Source organism: Theropithecus gelada, chromosome 1 (assembly GCF_003255815.1).
Source record: "Theropithecus gelada isolate Dixy chromosome 1, Tgel_1.0, whole genome shotgun sequence".
NCBI classification, from domain to species: domain Eukaryota; kingdom Metazoa; phylum Chordata; class Mammalia; order Primates; family Cercopithecidae; genus Theropithecus; species Theropithecus gelada.
The window spans coordinates 48,101,821-48,117,325 of NC_037668.1; the positions used below are offsets into that span (position 1 = coordinate 48,101,821).

Consider the following 15,505-nt stretch of genomic DNA (forward strand, 5'->3'; position numbering starts at 1 on the left):
TCCTGACCTCAAGTGATCTGCCTCTTGGGCTTTTATCACAACGTTGTCAAAATGTGATTGGCCTCCAGGGTGTGGGGTGGGACCCTCTCTGGAATGAGAGTCTTTAGAAAAGTGGGTGGGCAAAGTAGCGTCCTGCCTTGGAGCAGGTGAAAGGAGGTGGAAGGTTTTTGAGGTTCTGTTTCCTGAGCCCTGCCCCTGAGGCCTAAAGCACCCAACATTATGACAAAAGACTGTAACAAGGGTTATAGCATCATGAGCCAGGAACCATGAGGACCTGAGGGAAAACCTGCATCTATCCTAACACTACAACATGGAGGTACTTTTACGTTTCCAGAAGCAAGTGATAATGCAATCAAGTATTTACAAGTAGGATACATGAATCCTGAGCACGATATGAACCACCAGAAAACTACCAAGGAGAACCTTCTCATTAGTCGTGGAAAATTGAGATGAATTCCCCATCTCTTCCCCAAGCCTCACTAAAACAGGAAGGAATGACAGTGACCTAAGTGACAGGAAACAAATGAGAGGTGGCAGCAGCTGAGAGGTGGCGGCGACACTTTGGAGGATGAAAGACAAGGGGCAGAAGCTCAGCAGAGGGGAGAAGACTGCAACCCAACGAGAACCAGCCCGGCCGCATCGTGTGGAGGAGCCTGTACACCCAGGAATTCCAAGCAGCAGACATTTCTGGTGATGAGGGCGCGGGTAGTGAGAAGGGAGGACCCATTGAAAGCCCGCAGTGAGAGCCCCAGCTACCCTCCAGGATCTGGAGCAGCATGGAGATGGCCACTTTGCCCTTCACATCAGAAGCTGCACTAGAGCTTTACCCTCTGAGGGACTGAATCAGTGAGTGCTAGACTGAAGCCCCCAGGCACAGCCAAGGTTGAGGGAGCCGTGATCCTGAACACAGCATTGACTGATCAATGAGACCCCCTGGGCCCATCTTCAGTGCACTCCCAGTATGGGGACAGCCAGACTGACACACCCACTCATGAGGGCAGGAGACTCGAGGAGTGTTCTCTGGGAACAGTGACCGCAACTCTCGGTGTCCTTACAAATGGCTGAGTTGTCAACAGAAAATGACACTCACGTATGGTAAACCCTGTCCTTCCCTCTGCTCCCTGGCCCTCATACATAAGGAGCTTCCAATCAGCTTTTGTGTCTCTCAGCTTAGGACTGGATAACACTAATACCAAACATTAGAGGAAAGCTGCAAACATAAGATTCAGACATTTACATTTTTAAACTAATTTTTTTTTTGTTTTTTTTTTTTTTGAGACAGTCTTACTCTATTGCCCAGGCAGGAGTGCAGTGGCACAATCTCGGCTCACTGCAACCTCCGCCTCCCCGGTTCAAGTGACTCTCCTGCCTCAGCCTCCCAAGTAACTGGGATTATAGGCACATGCCACCATGCCAGGCTAATTTTTGTATTTTTTAGTAGAGACGGGGGTTTTGCCATGTTGGCCCAGCTGGTCTCAAATTCCTGACCCAGGTGATCCACCCGCCTTGGCCTCCCAAAGTGCTGGGATTACAGGGCATGAGCCACCACACCTGGCCTAACTTTTTTAAAAACAGGAGAAAGGAACTCAGGTAGCAGATCAATGCAGGAAACTGAAGAAGACTTTTAAAAACAACTATAGGCTGGGTGCAGTGGCTCATGTCTGTAATTCCAGCACTTTGGGAGGCCAAGACAGGAGGATCACTTGAGCTTAGGAGTGGGAGGGCAACACAGCAAGAGCTTGAGAGCTCATCTCTCCCAAAAATTCAACAAAATTTGCTGGGCAGATGGCAGGCACCTGTAGTCCCAGCTACCCAGGAGGCTGAGACAGGAGGATCACTTGAACCTGAGAGATCAAGGCTGCAATGAGCTATGATCCTGCCACTGCACTCCAGCCTAAGCAACAAAGCGAGACCCTGTCTCAAAAACCAAAACAACTATCCCTAGAAAACCCTAAATATTCCACCAAAAAGACTTACAGTACTAATACATTAATTCAGCATCCAGCATCAGTTGGACTTCCATGCATTAATAATGAACAATCTGAAAAGGAAATTAAGAAAACAATTCCATTTACAATAACATCAAAAGGAACAAAATACTTGGGAATAAATTTCACCAATGAGGTGAAAGAAAACAAAACATTGCTGAAAGAGGCTGGGCACGGTGGCTCACACCTGTAATCCCAGCACTTTGGGAGGCCAAGGCAGGCAGATCACCTGAGGTCAGGAGTTCAAGATCAGCCTGGCCAACATGGCAAAACCCTATCTCTACTAAGAATACAAAATTAGCCAGGCATGGTGGCAGGCAGCTGTAATCACAGCTACTCAGGAGGCTGAGGCAGAAGAATCGCTTGAACCTGGGAGGCGGAGATTGCAGTGAGCCAAGATCACACCACTGCACTCCAGCCTGGGCAATAGAGCAAAACCCCATCTCAAAAAAAAAAAAAGGAAAATATTTATAAATTATACCTCTCATAAGGGATTAATATCCAGAATATATAAAGAACTCAACACAAACAACCCAAGTTCAAAGTGGGCAAATGACTTGAATAGACATTTCTCCAAATAAGATAGACACACAATAGCTAACAAGAATGTGAAAGATGCTCAACATCACTAATCATTAGGGAAGTACAAAATCAAAAACCACAATGAGATATCACCTCACACCCATCAGACAACTTCTTAAAGCATATAGAGATATGGAGAAATTTGATCCCTTATACACTGTTGGTGGAAATGTAAAATGGTGTACCTGCTATGGAAAACAGTAGTGGTTCCTCAAAACATTAAAAATAGAATTATATGATCTGGCAGTTCTACTTCTGGATAGATATCCAAAACAATTGAAAGCAGGATCTCAAAAAGATTTTTTTTTTTTTTTTTTTTTTTTTTTTGAGACAGAGTTTTGCTCTTGTTGCCCAGGCTAGAGTGCAATGGCACAATCTCAGCTCACTGAAACCTCCACCCCACCGGGTTCAAGCGATTCTCCTGCCTCAGCCTCCAGAGTAGCTGGGATTATAGGCATTCGCCACCACGCCCAGCTAATTTTTTGTATATTTAGTAGAGACGGGGTTTCACCATGTTGGCCAGGCTGGTCTCGAACTCCAGACCTCAGGTGATCTGCCTCGGCCTCCCAAAGTGCTGGGATTACAGGCGTGAGCCATCACGCCCACACTCAAAAAGATATTTACATACACATGTTCATAGCAGCATTATTCACAATAGCCAAAAGATTGAAGCAACCCAAGTGTCCATCAACAGATAAATGGATATACAAAATGTGATGTACATAGGCAATGTAATATTATTCTGCCATAAAAAGAAAGGAAATTCTGATACATATGAAGACATGCTAAGTGAAATAAGCCAGTCACAAAAAGATCAAAACTCCATGATCCCTTTACATGAGGTATCTAGAGTAGCCAAATCCAAAGAAATGGAAAGTAGAATGGTGGTTGCCAGGGGCTATGGAGAGCTGGAAATGAGGAGTTGTTGTTCAATGGGTATAAAGTTTCAGTTTTGCAAAATGAAAAAGTTTTAGAGGTTGGTTGTACAATAATACGAATACGCTTAACAATACTGTACTGTACACTTAAAAATGGTTAAGATGGTCAGTTTTATGTTATGTATATGTTACCACAATTGAAAGATAAAAAATTTCAAAAAGCAACTACAATTAACATTCTTAGAGACACCAGAGATAATATTATGTCCATGAAACAAGAATAAGATGCTATAGAAAAAAAAAAAAAAAAAAAAAAGAAATTGCTCTTAGAAGCAAAAATTTGTGAGGAGAGGGATTTTTAAAAATCTGATAGAAAAGTTGGATGATAAAGTTGAAGTAATGTCCCAGGAAATAGAAAAAACATTTTTTAAAATGGAACATTGCAAAGAACACTTTGGAAAATTAGAGATTGAACTAAAACAGATCTGGAAAGAAAACAAAAAAACAAAAAAGAGAAAATGGAAAGAGGAAACTAGCACCCACAGAAATTTCCCCAAAATTGATTTCCAAATTAAAAGAGATTGATTTCCAGAATAAAAGGCCCATCAAGTGCCCAGAGAAAACACACATCATTGTGAAACTTTAGGCCTCTGGAAGATCCTGAAAACTTCCAGAGGGAAAAATCAAGCCATACGCACAGGATAGGGTATCAGATTGTCATTTGACTTTTCAACAGCAACTATGGATCATGTCTTCAAAATTCTCAGGGAAATTTATCTCTACTGTCGAATTCGACACTGATATGGTTTGGATCTATGTCCCTGCCCGAATCTCATGTAGAACTGTAATCCCTAGTGTTGGAGGTGGGGCTTGGTGGGAGGTGATTGGATCACGGGGGCAGCTTTCCCTTTAGTACTGTGTTACAATAGTGAATTCTTGTGAGATCTGATTGCTTAAAAGTGTATAGCACCTCCCTCTCTCTTCCTCCTGCTCCACGTGACACCCGGCTCTCCTTTCGCCTTCTGCCGTGATTGTAAGTTTCCTGAGGCCTCCCCAGAAGTAGAAGCCACTGTGCATCCTGTACGGCCTGCAGAACCAAGTCAATTAAACCTTTTATAAGTTACCTAGTCTCGGGTATTCTTTAATAGCAATGAGTGAATGAACTAACACAGACACCAAGGCACACCATCAATCAAAGTTAGTAGAATATATGCTCTGTCAAAACAAGAAAATAACAACAAAAACCAAGGGATCCAGAAAGCAGGATCCAACATAGGAAAGAAGCAAAGGAAACTCCCAGGATAGTAGTAGTGTAAGGTCCCGGGACAGTAGCTCCACAGGTCTCTGCATTCCAGGTGGGAGCCCAAAGAGGATGCCTCTAAGAGGGATGTCCCTAAGAAACACAAAGAACTGGAAAAATCACCTGGTATGTTCAACCAAGTCAAGAGGAGTTTTACTGTTCCATTGGAGAAGTAGAGGATAAATTAGCGATAGGTACACAAGGAAGTTTTTTTTTGTTTGTTTTTTGTTTTTTGTCTTTTGTTTTTGAGATGGAGTCTCACTCTGTCACCCAGGCTGGAGTGCAGTGGTGCAATCTCGGCTCACTGCAAGCTGCACCTCCCGGGTTCACGCCATTCTCCTGCCTCAGCCTCCAGAGTAGCTGTGACTACAGGCACCCGCCACCATGCCCGGCTAATTTTTTCTTGTATTTTTAGTAGAGATGGGGTTTCACCGTGTTAGCCAGGATGGTCTTGATCTCCTGACCTCGTGATCCGCCCACCTCAGCCTCTCAGAGTGCTGAGATTACAGGCATGAGCCACCGTGCCCAGCAAGAAAGATTTTTTCTTAAAAAATGAGGCAATTCCTAACTTCTGAAAAAAACAAAAAAGTTGTCCAACAAGGGAAGTAAGCGGAATCATGGCACACTTTAAGGCTCAGCTCTGAACAGTATTTACATAGTTATAACAATTAAACCCTGAATACTGGTGCAACAGAAACAACAAAATGTTCTAACTCAACTGGGAGGGAGGGAGGAGGAAAACTATGTGTGATGGGGGTGGATAAAAGGACAATATTCCTCATCTTCTGTAACAGAGAGACAATATATAAGAATTTAAAAACTGAAAAGTCTGAATTAGAAGGGTCAGAGAGATGGAGGCATATGACAGAAATGCCATCTAAAATGTATAGAAGAGCCGGGTGCAGTGGCTCACGCCTGTAATCCCAGCAGTTTGGGAGGCCGAGGCGGGCAGATCACTTGAGGTCAGGAGTTTGAGACCAGCCTAGCCAACATAGTGAAACCCCATTTCTACTAAAAATACAAAAATTAGCTGGGCATGGTGGCAAGCGCCTGTAGTCCCAGCTACTTGGGAGGCTGAGGCAGGAGAATTGCTTGAACCCGGGAGGCAGAGGTTGCAGTGAGCTGAGATCACACCACTGCACTTCAGCCTGGGTGACAGAGCCAGACTCTGTCTCAAAAAAATAAAATGTGGAGAAGAGTGGTTGTCTTTGGAAGTGGGAATTGGGACTAAAATAGAATGGGGTAAGGGATTGATTTGTTTTAAATTATAAGCCTACTATAAGCCAGGTATTTGGCTTTTTAAATTAATATTAGCATAAATATGGTATCCAGGTTTGAAAAAAGGGAAAAGATCCAACTGCATGCCAGTCTGAAGTAGTGACAACCTGGTGCCAGGCTGGGCGCTCTTACCAAGGAAAGGAGTGAAGAGAAAGCTTAACAAAGAAGGCAGCCCTGGTCCCATTCATGATGAGTTTGGCCTCCACGCCTGGGACCAGGCCAGCGTTTCACGACGTCTAAATAGAAAGGATGGTGGAAGCCCAGAGGGCAGCTGAGCCCTCTATACCAGGGGTCTCCAACCCCTGGGCTGCCGACTGGTACCAGTTCGTAACCAGTTAGGAACTGGGATGCACAGCAGGAGGCGAGTGACAGGCAAATGAACATTACTGCCTGAGCTCCACCTCCAGTCAGATCAGCAGCAGCATCAGATTCTCATAGGAGCGTGAATCCTACTGTGAACTGCACATGCAAGAGACCTAGGTTGCATGTTCCTTATGAGAATCTAATGCCTGATGATTGAGTGTGGTGGCTCACGCCTGTAATCCCAGCACTTTGGGAGGCCAAGGCGGGTGGATTACCTGAGGTCAGGAGTTTGAGACCAGCCTGGCTAACATGGTGAAACCCTGTTTCTACTAAAAATACAAAATTAGCCGGGTTTGTGCCTGTAATCCCAGCTACTCGGGAGGCTGAGATACGAGAATCACTTGAACCCAGGAGGCAGAGTTTGCAGTGAGCCAAGATCGTGCCACTGCACTCCAGTCTGGGTGACAAAGCAAGACTCCATCTCAAAAACAAACAAAAGAAAAAAGGATTGAACTAATGCCTGATGATCTGAGGTAGAACAGTTTCATCCTGAAACCATCGCCCTCCCCTCCATGGAAAAATTGTCTTGCATGAAACAGGTCCCTGGTACCAAAAATGCTGGGGACCGCTGCTCTTACAGGAAAAAGGCTAGAGGAAGAACAGAATGCCCAAGACCAAGCTTGCTTTGAGGTCAAGGGATTGTAACATAAAAACAGACTACTGGGTTTCCTGTGGTCTCACAGTCCCAGGTGACACCCTCCCCATCCCCTGAGAATTTTTCCAAGGAACAATGGGAATAGAAGTCACACCACCAGAATTAAGGAAAGTGGGGCAGGCTCGGGAGCGAGTAGAGACCCTCAGCGTGCAGCACACATGTACCTGTGGCCACTTGATCTCTCGCCCGCTGGTAGGCAGGAGGCTTAGGGTTGCCAGATACATGCAATACTTGGACATACTTAGACTTTACAGTGCTGTTTTTGGCCAGGTGTGGTGGCCCACACCTGTAATCCCAGCACTTTGGGAGGCTGAGACAGGTGGATCACTTGAGGCCAGGAGTTCAAGACCAGCCTGGCCAACATGGTGAAACCCCGTCTCTACTAAAACTACAAAAGTTAGCTGGGTGTGGTGGCACATGCCTATAATCCAAGCTACTTGGGTGGCTGAGCCATGAGAATGGCTTGAGCCCGGGAAACAGAGGTTCCAGTGAGCCGAGATAGCACCACTGCAGTCCAGCCTGGGTGACAAAGTGAGACGCTGTCTCAAAAAAAAAAAAAAATGGTTGTCTCTGAAACACATTTAATTACATTTCCTGTTAATTACATTTCCTGTGTCTTTATATGTTAATTCTAGCAAGCCTAAGGGGCTGGTTGCACCTTCCTTCCATCAACAGCTGGAGTTCAGCCAGGCCTGGTAGCCATACCTATAATCCTAGCCATACAAAAGGCTGAGGCGGGAGGTTCGCTTGAGTCCAGGAGTTTGAGATCAGCCTGGGCAACATAGAACCTGTTTCTACAGAATTTTTTTTTTTTTTTTTTTTTTGAGACACTGTTTCGTTCTTGCTGTCTAGGCTGGAGTGTAATCGGCTCACCGCAACCTCTGCCTCCCGGGTTCAAGAGATTGTCCTGCCTCAGCCTCCCGAGTAGCTGGAATTACAGGTATGTGCCACCATGCCCGGCTAATTTTGTATTTTTAGTAGAGATGGGGTTTCTCCATGTTGATCAGTCTGGTCTCGAACTCCCGACCTCTGGTGATCCGTCCGCCTTGGCCTCCCAGAATGCTGGGATTAAAGGTGTAAACCATCATGCCTGGCCTCTACAGAAAAATTTTAAAAACTAGCCAGCCATGGTGGTGCATGCCTGTGGTCCCAGCTACTCAAGAGGCTGACATGGGAAGATAGCTTGGGCCCGGGAGGTCGAGCTGCAGTGAGCGGTGATCTCTGCACTCCAGCCTGGGAGACAGCAAGACCCTGCCTCGAAAAAAAAAAAAAAAAAAAAAAAAAGCTTGCAGTTTTCTCAGGCTTGCAAGCTGAGACTGCTTCTGAGCACTCCCACCAGCCCACTGCCAGTGGGGAGAGGGAACCCCCAGTGGCAAGGTCCAGAGAACGGCCCTAGGAGACTCAAGGCAGGACATGGCAGAATTTTACAGTGAACTGACTTTCAGGTCAAAACCACATGAATTCCTTCCTATAAAGGAATTTGGTTGAGTTAATGTCTCCATTGGCCCAGGAGACAAATGTGGCGCCATGAAAAGCACTGCAATGATCACTGGCTTCTCAGAACCTGTTCTCTCCCCCTGGAAAATGAGGCCACATCTGCGGGGTGGGGAATAGTAGGAGACTTACTTTCATGTCCTTCTGTGAATTTTTACCACATGCACATATTCCTTTTATAATCAGCAAAAGGTGATAAAGATATTTCCATATGAAAAACCAACGGAGGCTACAGTCGACCAGATCATCTAGGAGTCACCCTCCAAAGATACTGCAATTCGGAGTAATTTCCTATTCTTTATTTGCATATTATTTTCTTGTGATGGTTTGTTATTTTACTTATATTCCCCTGGGGATTCTGACCCCAGCCACTCACCACTCCTACCTACTGGCATGATGTTGCTAGCCAAGATAGCGCACACCATCTTCCCAAATCTTCCCACTGCTCCCACTCTTGGAGGTCATGTGGTTTGGCTTGGCCCAGCCCAAGCTCTCAATTCAGCTCCAGCCCAGACCTGGGTTCACTCCTGACTGGACACCACCCCAGATGACCTGTTCAGAAGCCAAGGAAAGAGCTTGAGTGTTGGCTCTGTGAGAGCCCCAGCCAACAAGACTCCTGGGCCCATATGAGCGCAGTCCCGGAGTTCTAGGGAGCTTGTGGCTTAACCAATCTTGAAAGAGGGAGCTGTGTCCCCACACCCATGAATAACTGTCTCTCAGAATACCAGAACTTCCTCCCTAGTAGGTGCTCATCACTTCTCATTAGGAGGTCCTGGGGGAGGATGGACGGTTAGGGGCAGCCCCTGGGTCACCCAGGCCTGAGTGAAGCCCTAGTGTTACCTCCTACCAGCCTGGAGACCTTGGGCCAGTCATTTAACTGAGCCTGGGCTTGTTCCACGAATTAAATGAGATAATGAATGCTAAACCCCTGGGAACTCACAGGAGTTCACAAACAGGAGCTGATTTCATCTTCACAGAGCCCAGAGGCTGCCCGTTAGCCAGAAGGAGCTTTTCAACTGCAATTACCACAGACCCTGTTCTGAAAGTTTCCCCCACCCCTCAAAGAGTGCCCTCCCTGCTTCAGGCCAGGCGAGGGGCACTGCCAGCCACTGGAGCAGTGGCCAGGTCTCTCAGCTCAGGCCCAGCGGTCTAGCCCACGACCTTGGAGGAACCTGGGAGAAAGCTTCACCAAGTGACAGTACTTTTCCACTGCACTGCTCGGCCACCTCGGCTGGCTTTGTGCTGTGCAGACCAGGCAAAGTGCGCCAGGCCGGCCCCTTCAGGAACCCACCCTAACTCCCACTCCCAGGGATGGGGGTAATGATATGCTGTGGGTGAGGGACAGCAGGAATCTTGGGGTGCGGGGGTTCCCGAATGCGCCAGAGGGAGCTTGGAGGCCAGTAGCGAGGCCAAATAAATTAGCATAGACAAAGCCCTCCTGTATATTTCAGGGGATTCCTAGTACTTAACAGCCCTCTCTACCCCCACCCCTCCACTAATAATGATTAAACCCGTTCCACCGCGCCTGTGCAGGGTCCCGGGCAGCGCGAGCCTGCGCGGGGGAGGGGAGAAGAGGGCAAGGGGAGGGGACAAGAGAGCTAGCGGTCCCGCCCGGTGATGTAGGCAGCCGGGGGAGGTGGAGCCGCGACGCCTGAAGGAGTTCCCACCGCAGCCGCGCTCTCGGTCTGCCCCACCGAGCAGCCGCCAGAGGCTCCGGCGACCCAAATTGCGGCAGCAGGGACGGCGGAAATCCCACTGTTTGGGCCTGGGGGGCGTCCAGCCCAGCCCACCCCCAGCCCCGGCCCCTCCTCGCTTCCCAGACGGCTGGAGCCACTCCCGGGAAAAGCTGTTCCCAGCCACTCGGCCGCTGTCCGGCACTTCGGCTGCCGGCCCGGCTGGGCACCGGGCATCTGCGAAGCTTGCCCTGCCTGGCACTGGGCATCTCCGGGCACTGACTGTCTCCGGCGCTGCCCGGCTTCTCGCGACTCCAGAGCGGTGGACTTCTGCGCGCCTTCCCTCCCCCGGCCTCCTGACAGGACGCCGGTGAGCTCCCCGCGCCCCCAGCCCTTTTGGCCGCCGCCGCGATGCTGCCCTGGAGACGTAACAAATTCGTGCTGGTGGAGGACGAGGCCAAGTGCAAGGCGAAGAGCCTGAGTCCGGGGCTCGCCTACACGTCGCTGCTCTCCAGCTTCCTGCGCTCCTGCCCGGACCTGCTGCCCGACTGGCCGCTGGAGCGCCTGGGCCGCGTGTTCCGCAGCCGGCGCCAGAAAGTGGAGCTCAACAAGGAGGACCCGACCTACACCGTGTGGTACCTGGGCAACGCCGTCACCCTGCACGCCAAGGGCGACGGCTGCACCGACGACGCCGTGGGCAAGATCTGGGCTCGCTGCGGGCCGGGCGGGGGCACCAAGATGAAGCTGACGCTGGGGCCGCACGGCATCCGCATGCAGCCGTGCGAGCGCGGCACCGCCGGGGGTTCGGGGGGCCGCAGGCCGGCGCACGCCTACCTGCTGCCGCGCATCACCTACTGCACGGCGGACGGGCGCCACCCGCGCGTCTTCGCCTGGGTCTACCGCCACCAGGCGCGCCACAAGGCCGTGGTGCTGCGCTGCCACGCTGTGCTGCTGGCGCGGGCGCACAAGGCGCGCGCCCTGGCCCGCCTGCTCCGCCAGACCGCGCTGGCGGCCTTCAGCGACTTCAAGCGCCTGCAGCGCCAGAGCGATGCGCGCCACGTGCGCCAGCAGCATCTCCGCGCGGGGGGCGCCGCCGCCTCGGTGCCCCGCGCCCCGCTGCGCCGCCTGCTCAATGCCAAGTGCGCCTACCGGCCGCCGCCGAGCGAGCGCAGCCGCGGGGCGCCGCGCCTCAGCAGCATCCAGGAGGAGGACGAAGAGGAGGAGGAGGACGACGCGGAGGAGCGAGAGGGAGGAGCCCCCCAGCACGAGCGGCCGGAGGTGCTCAGCCTGGCCCGGGAGCTGAGGACGTGCAGCCTGCGGGGCGTCCCGGCGCCCCCACCGCCCGCTCAGCCCCGCCGCTGGAAGGCCGGCCCCAGGGAGCGGGCGGGCCAGGCGCGCTGAGAGCCGAAGGACAGGACTCGCGGCCCCAGGCCCGGCCCGCCAGACTCACAGCCTCCAAACCCGGCCCTGCCCGCTTCGGCTGCCCCGGCCCCCGGCCCGTGTCTCCCCCGTGGTCTCCGTGTTGTCCTCCCCGCCGCCTCATTTTGGCTCAGGGTGATGCCTGATACGCCCTTCGTTATTGGGGGGTGTTCATCTCTCCCCACACCCGGAGTTGCCCGGGCCTGCCATTGTGGACCCGCCCCCTATGCTTTACACCCAGTCTCTGCCCACAGACCTCCTCATTCCCTCCCAAAACATCCTGTCAAGGGAGGAAGTTTCCAGAAATCAGGAGGGTGGGTTTGGACCCTGGGCAGGGTGGAGGCAGTGACCCTGCCCTTGGTCCCTCTAGCTTTCTTCCCTATGGAAAAAAAATAAATGACCCTGGAGAGGCATTCGTGTAGGGGAAGAATCTAGCAGTCTGGGAGAATTGGGGCTGGGCCAGTGGTGGGCAGAGTCCACTGCCATACACACGGAGGAATTCGCAGGCCCAAGCCCCGCCTCTCTACGCCTTGGAGGACTCCTGGGACTTCACTGCTCTGCCTCTGGAGAACACTGAGACAGTCCCACCGACGTTCAAACAACAGGTTAGGCCAGGTAACAGCCCTGCACCAGGCCACTGCCCACGCCTCTGCCCAGGCACCCCCGCGGGATTCCTTGCCCGTCCCATCTCTGCAGACGGATGTATGTGGTCCCCTCCTAGGTGCCCCGCAACCAGGACCAAGATGGGGCTTCCAAAGGAGGTAAGGAGAACCTTTGGCAGGTGCTTGGGGACACTGACTACCTAGAAAGTAGGCACAGCAGAGATACTCCCAAGTCGAGGCTAGTCACAGCAGGTGGGTCCTGACAGCAGCGGATTCTCCCAGCAGGATGAGGAAGGACGGTGTGTTAACCCAACCAAGGGAGTGGGCCCCCCGCCCCGCCCAGGTGTCTTCGCGAGACCACAAAAAGCCCAAAGATCTATGTGTCACTGATCATTGTAAATAAAGTGGACCTGCTTTTTCAGCCCTGTCACTACTCCTGTGTTGTGTTTAATGCCAGGCCTGCTGGGGGTGAAAAAATGGATTGAGGGTCAGATAAGCCACAGGTGAGCCTGTATAGCTCCCCCTGGTTACCATCAGAACCCTGAAAGTAGCTCTTCTGAGCAGCTCGAGCCAACCTCAGGATTAGGACGGGGGCTGGGGACTGCTGCCAAAAAGCTGTTCCTTAATATTGGAGGAGGAGGCAGTAACTTCTGCCTTGTCTGAAAATCACATGCGCCAGGCTCCCTGGAGGGACGTCGGCTGTCTGTCTCAGCCTCCCAGAATGTCTGTATGCTGGGCACTCAGATGCAGGTGTCTGGAACATTTGTCAGGGAGGGAGCACTGGTTGAGGGCTTCTCATAAGCATGTATTCATATCTCTGAGAAGGTTCATGTGTATATCAGAGCATATAGTATAGACTGTGTGTGCGCCTTCAGGGATGAGTGCAGAGCAGGTTGTAAGAGAATGGGGTGGGCAGCCCAATTTTCTTTCAGAGGCTCTGGAGAAACCTGTCCAGACCCTGTGGCAGCGTGAGACTTCAGCTGGGTGTCTTCTTTATTCCTGTGCTGAGCTGGGCACTGATCCCAGAGTTATCCAGAACCCAAAAGAGTGGCCTCTGCCATTGCCAGTAATCAGAATGGTTCTGTTTCCTGCAACTGCCAGGAAATATGACAGCACTGCCATCTCGCCCTGCAGAACCCAGGCATCTCGCCCTGCAGAACCCAGACAGCGTCAGGGGCTTTGGAGGGAAAAGCTGGGGTTGACTCCATGTGTCAGGAGTAACAAGAACCCACTGGGCAAGGTCTCCCTGCATGTTCTCTGCCTCCCTCTTACACATTACCAGGAGGACTTTTGTTGGTGTTTCTCCCCATTTGCAGAAAAAAAGGAAGTGGGAAGATGTGAGACCTAGGAAAGGACGATGGACTGCAGGGCAGCCTCTGATGTGGCTGACAACCTCAGACCTGTCTAGGAACAAGATCACGGCCTGCCCTCTTCAATCAAATTCATGCAGCAGATAGTTTCGAACTGCTAGGCACTGGGAGGTCCAGGAAGCCCTCTCTTGTTCTTACATTTGCAATGAGATACATATAATTAAAGGAGCTGTTACTGTATAATAATTCACAGGTCAGGCACAGTGTCTCATGCTTGTAATTCCAGCACTCTGGGAGGTTGAGGCAGGAGGATTGCTTGAGCCCGGGAGTTTGAGGCTGCAGTGAGCTATCATCACGCCACTGCACTCCAGCCTGGGGGATGGAGTGAGACCCTGTCTCTAAAATAATAATAATAATAATAATGATTTACAAGCCTGCTCCCAGCTCCCAGCCTCAGCCCCTGCTCTTCCATGGTTCACCAGCAGCCTCTCAACACACAGACACACACACACACACACACACACACCACACACACACAGCCTCTCGCCTTCCCTCACTCATGCTATGTTCTCTAGACCTGGAATTAAAAGGCCTGGGTAAGAGGAGTCCTCTCTGAGCCTCCTATTAAACAAAGGGGAAATAGGGATAGTATCTCCTCTTACGACCTCACCTGCTGGTGTAAGTATTAAATAGAATCATGTCTGTGAAACCCTTCTGTAAATAAGAAAATGCCCAGTACACGTGAAGAACAACCACTCCAACTCCTGTCTCCCTGGTGAGAGTGGCTGTAAGTTTTGCTGACCACATCTCCGTTATCAGTGTGTATGATGGACTGAGGGACAGGTGAGCCACTGGTGAGCCTGTATAGCTCCCGCTGCTGGGCTGCAGAGTTGGGTGTATGGGACTGCTCCAGCCACAAGGCCCCTGGTGGCATTGCTATCCAGGGGAGAGGGGGCATCTCCTGGGCACCCACACATGCCTTTGTCTTTGCATTTACTCGACATTCTCCCTGATCTTAGGCACAAGATAGCAAAATGAACCCTGAATCAGTGGTCAGGTGGGTCAACCCCTGTGTCTCTCCCAGTGTCAGATTCCCCACCTGTGAAATGAAAATGGGAGTGGAGTGGATCAGTGGTTTTCAAACCACATTCCTCCTGTCCTAGACTTTTCAGGGGTGCCCCAGGAGCTGCTGTGGGGAGGGATGGGGAGATGCAGTAGGGAGACCCCTGCCTCGCTTTAACTAGAGCAGTAGGTATTACCTGTTTGGGGGTTCTGTGATTCCATTTGAATAATGGCATTTACAGATTTTTGAAACAATTGAAATCACTGAGCGAGAGGCTCTCTAAACCTTCCCTTCCAGCCCTGAGGCTCTACGGCCTGTTGGGCTGACTGGGTGTGAGAAGTATTACTGGAGCAGGTCAGAGATTCTCAAATGTGGTGGCAACACAGGGCTTTTCAAGAACGACAGGCAGCCAAGGACGATGCAGAAATGTGTCCCCCAGGGAAGCCAGCAACTTGGGGTCAAGACTCTTCCTGGGACCTCCGGGACCTATCTCCATCTCTTCTGATCCTACTCCAGCAGGGGTGGGCTGTGAGCGATGTGACATGTGACAGCACATAACTCACAAAATAAAGTCAGTTGGCCAAGCCACCAGTGCCATCCTGGCTGCCAGTGCTCTACTTCTACCCTACAACCCTGCCATGCAGAACAGCTCGCTGCTTCCTAGACATCACCACACGTTCCCACCTCAGGCCTTTGCTCACGCTGTTCTCCCTCCCTGGAATGCCCTTCCCTTTGGCTACACATTTTCAAATCCTACCCTTTCTTCAAGGCACAGCACAAATTTCACCTCTTTGAAACTTGCCTTAACGCGCACCCCTTCTCCACTCCTGCCGAATCTGGTTGTGATCCCTCCTCTCAACCTCATACAGGTAGGTCTTGGGCTGTGCTTTCTCATGGTCC

The 15,505-nt window shown here is 50.9% G+C and overlaps 1 protein-coding gene across 1 annotated transcript; it reads left to right on the forward strand.

The window, feature by feature from the left end:
- The first annotated feature begins 10,093 nt into the window (after positions 1-10,093).
- On the forward strand, positions 10,094-12,665 carry FAM43B (family with sequence similarity 43 member B). The gene has a single exon (XM_025354514.1). It carries the CDS (start codon positions 10,623-10,625, stop codon positions 11,610-11,612), a length of 990 nt encoding a protein of 329 aa, XP_025210299.1. The 5' UTR covers positions 10,094-10,622; the 3' UTR covers positions 11,613-12,665.
- Positions 12,666-15,505: the final 2,840 nt, after the last annotated feature.

Excerpts from the sequence above, each read along its gene's own strand:
- FAM43B (XM_025354514.1), top strand. The coding sequence starts at position 10,623 with ATGCTGCCCTGGAGACGTAACAAATTCGTGCTGGTGGAGGACGAGGCC.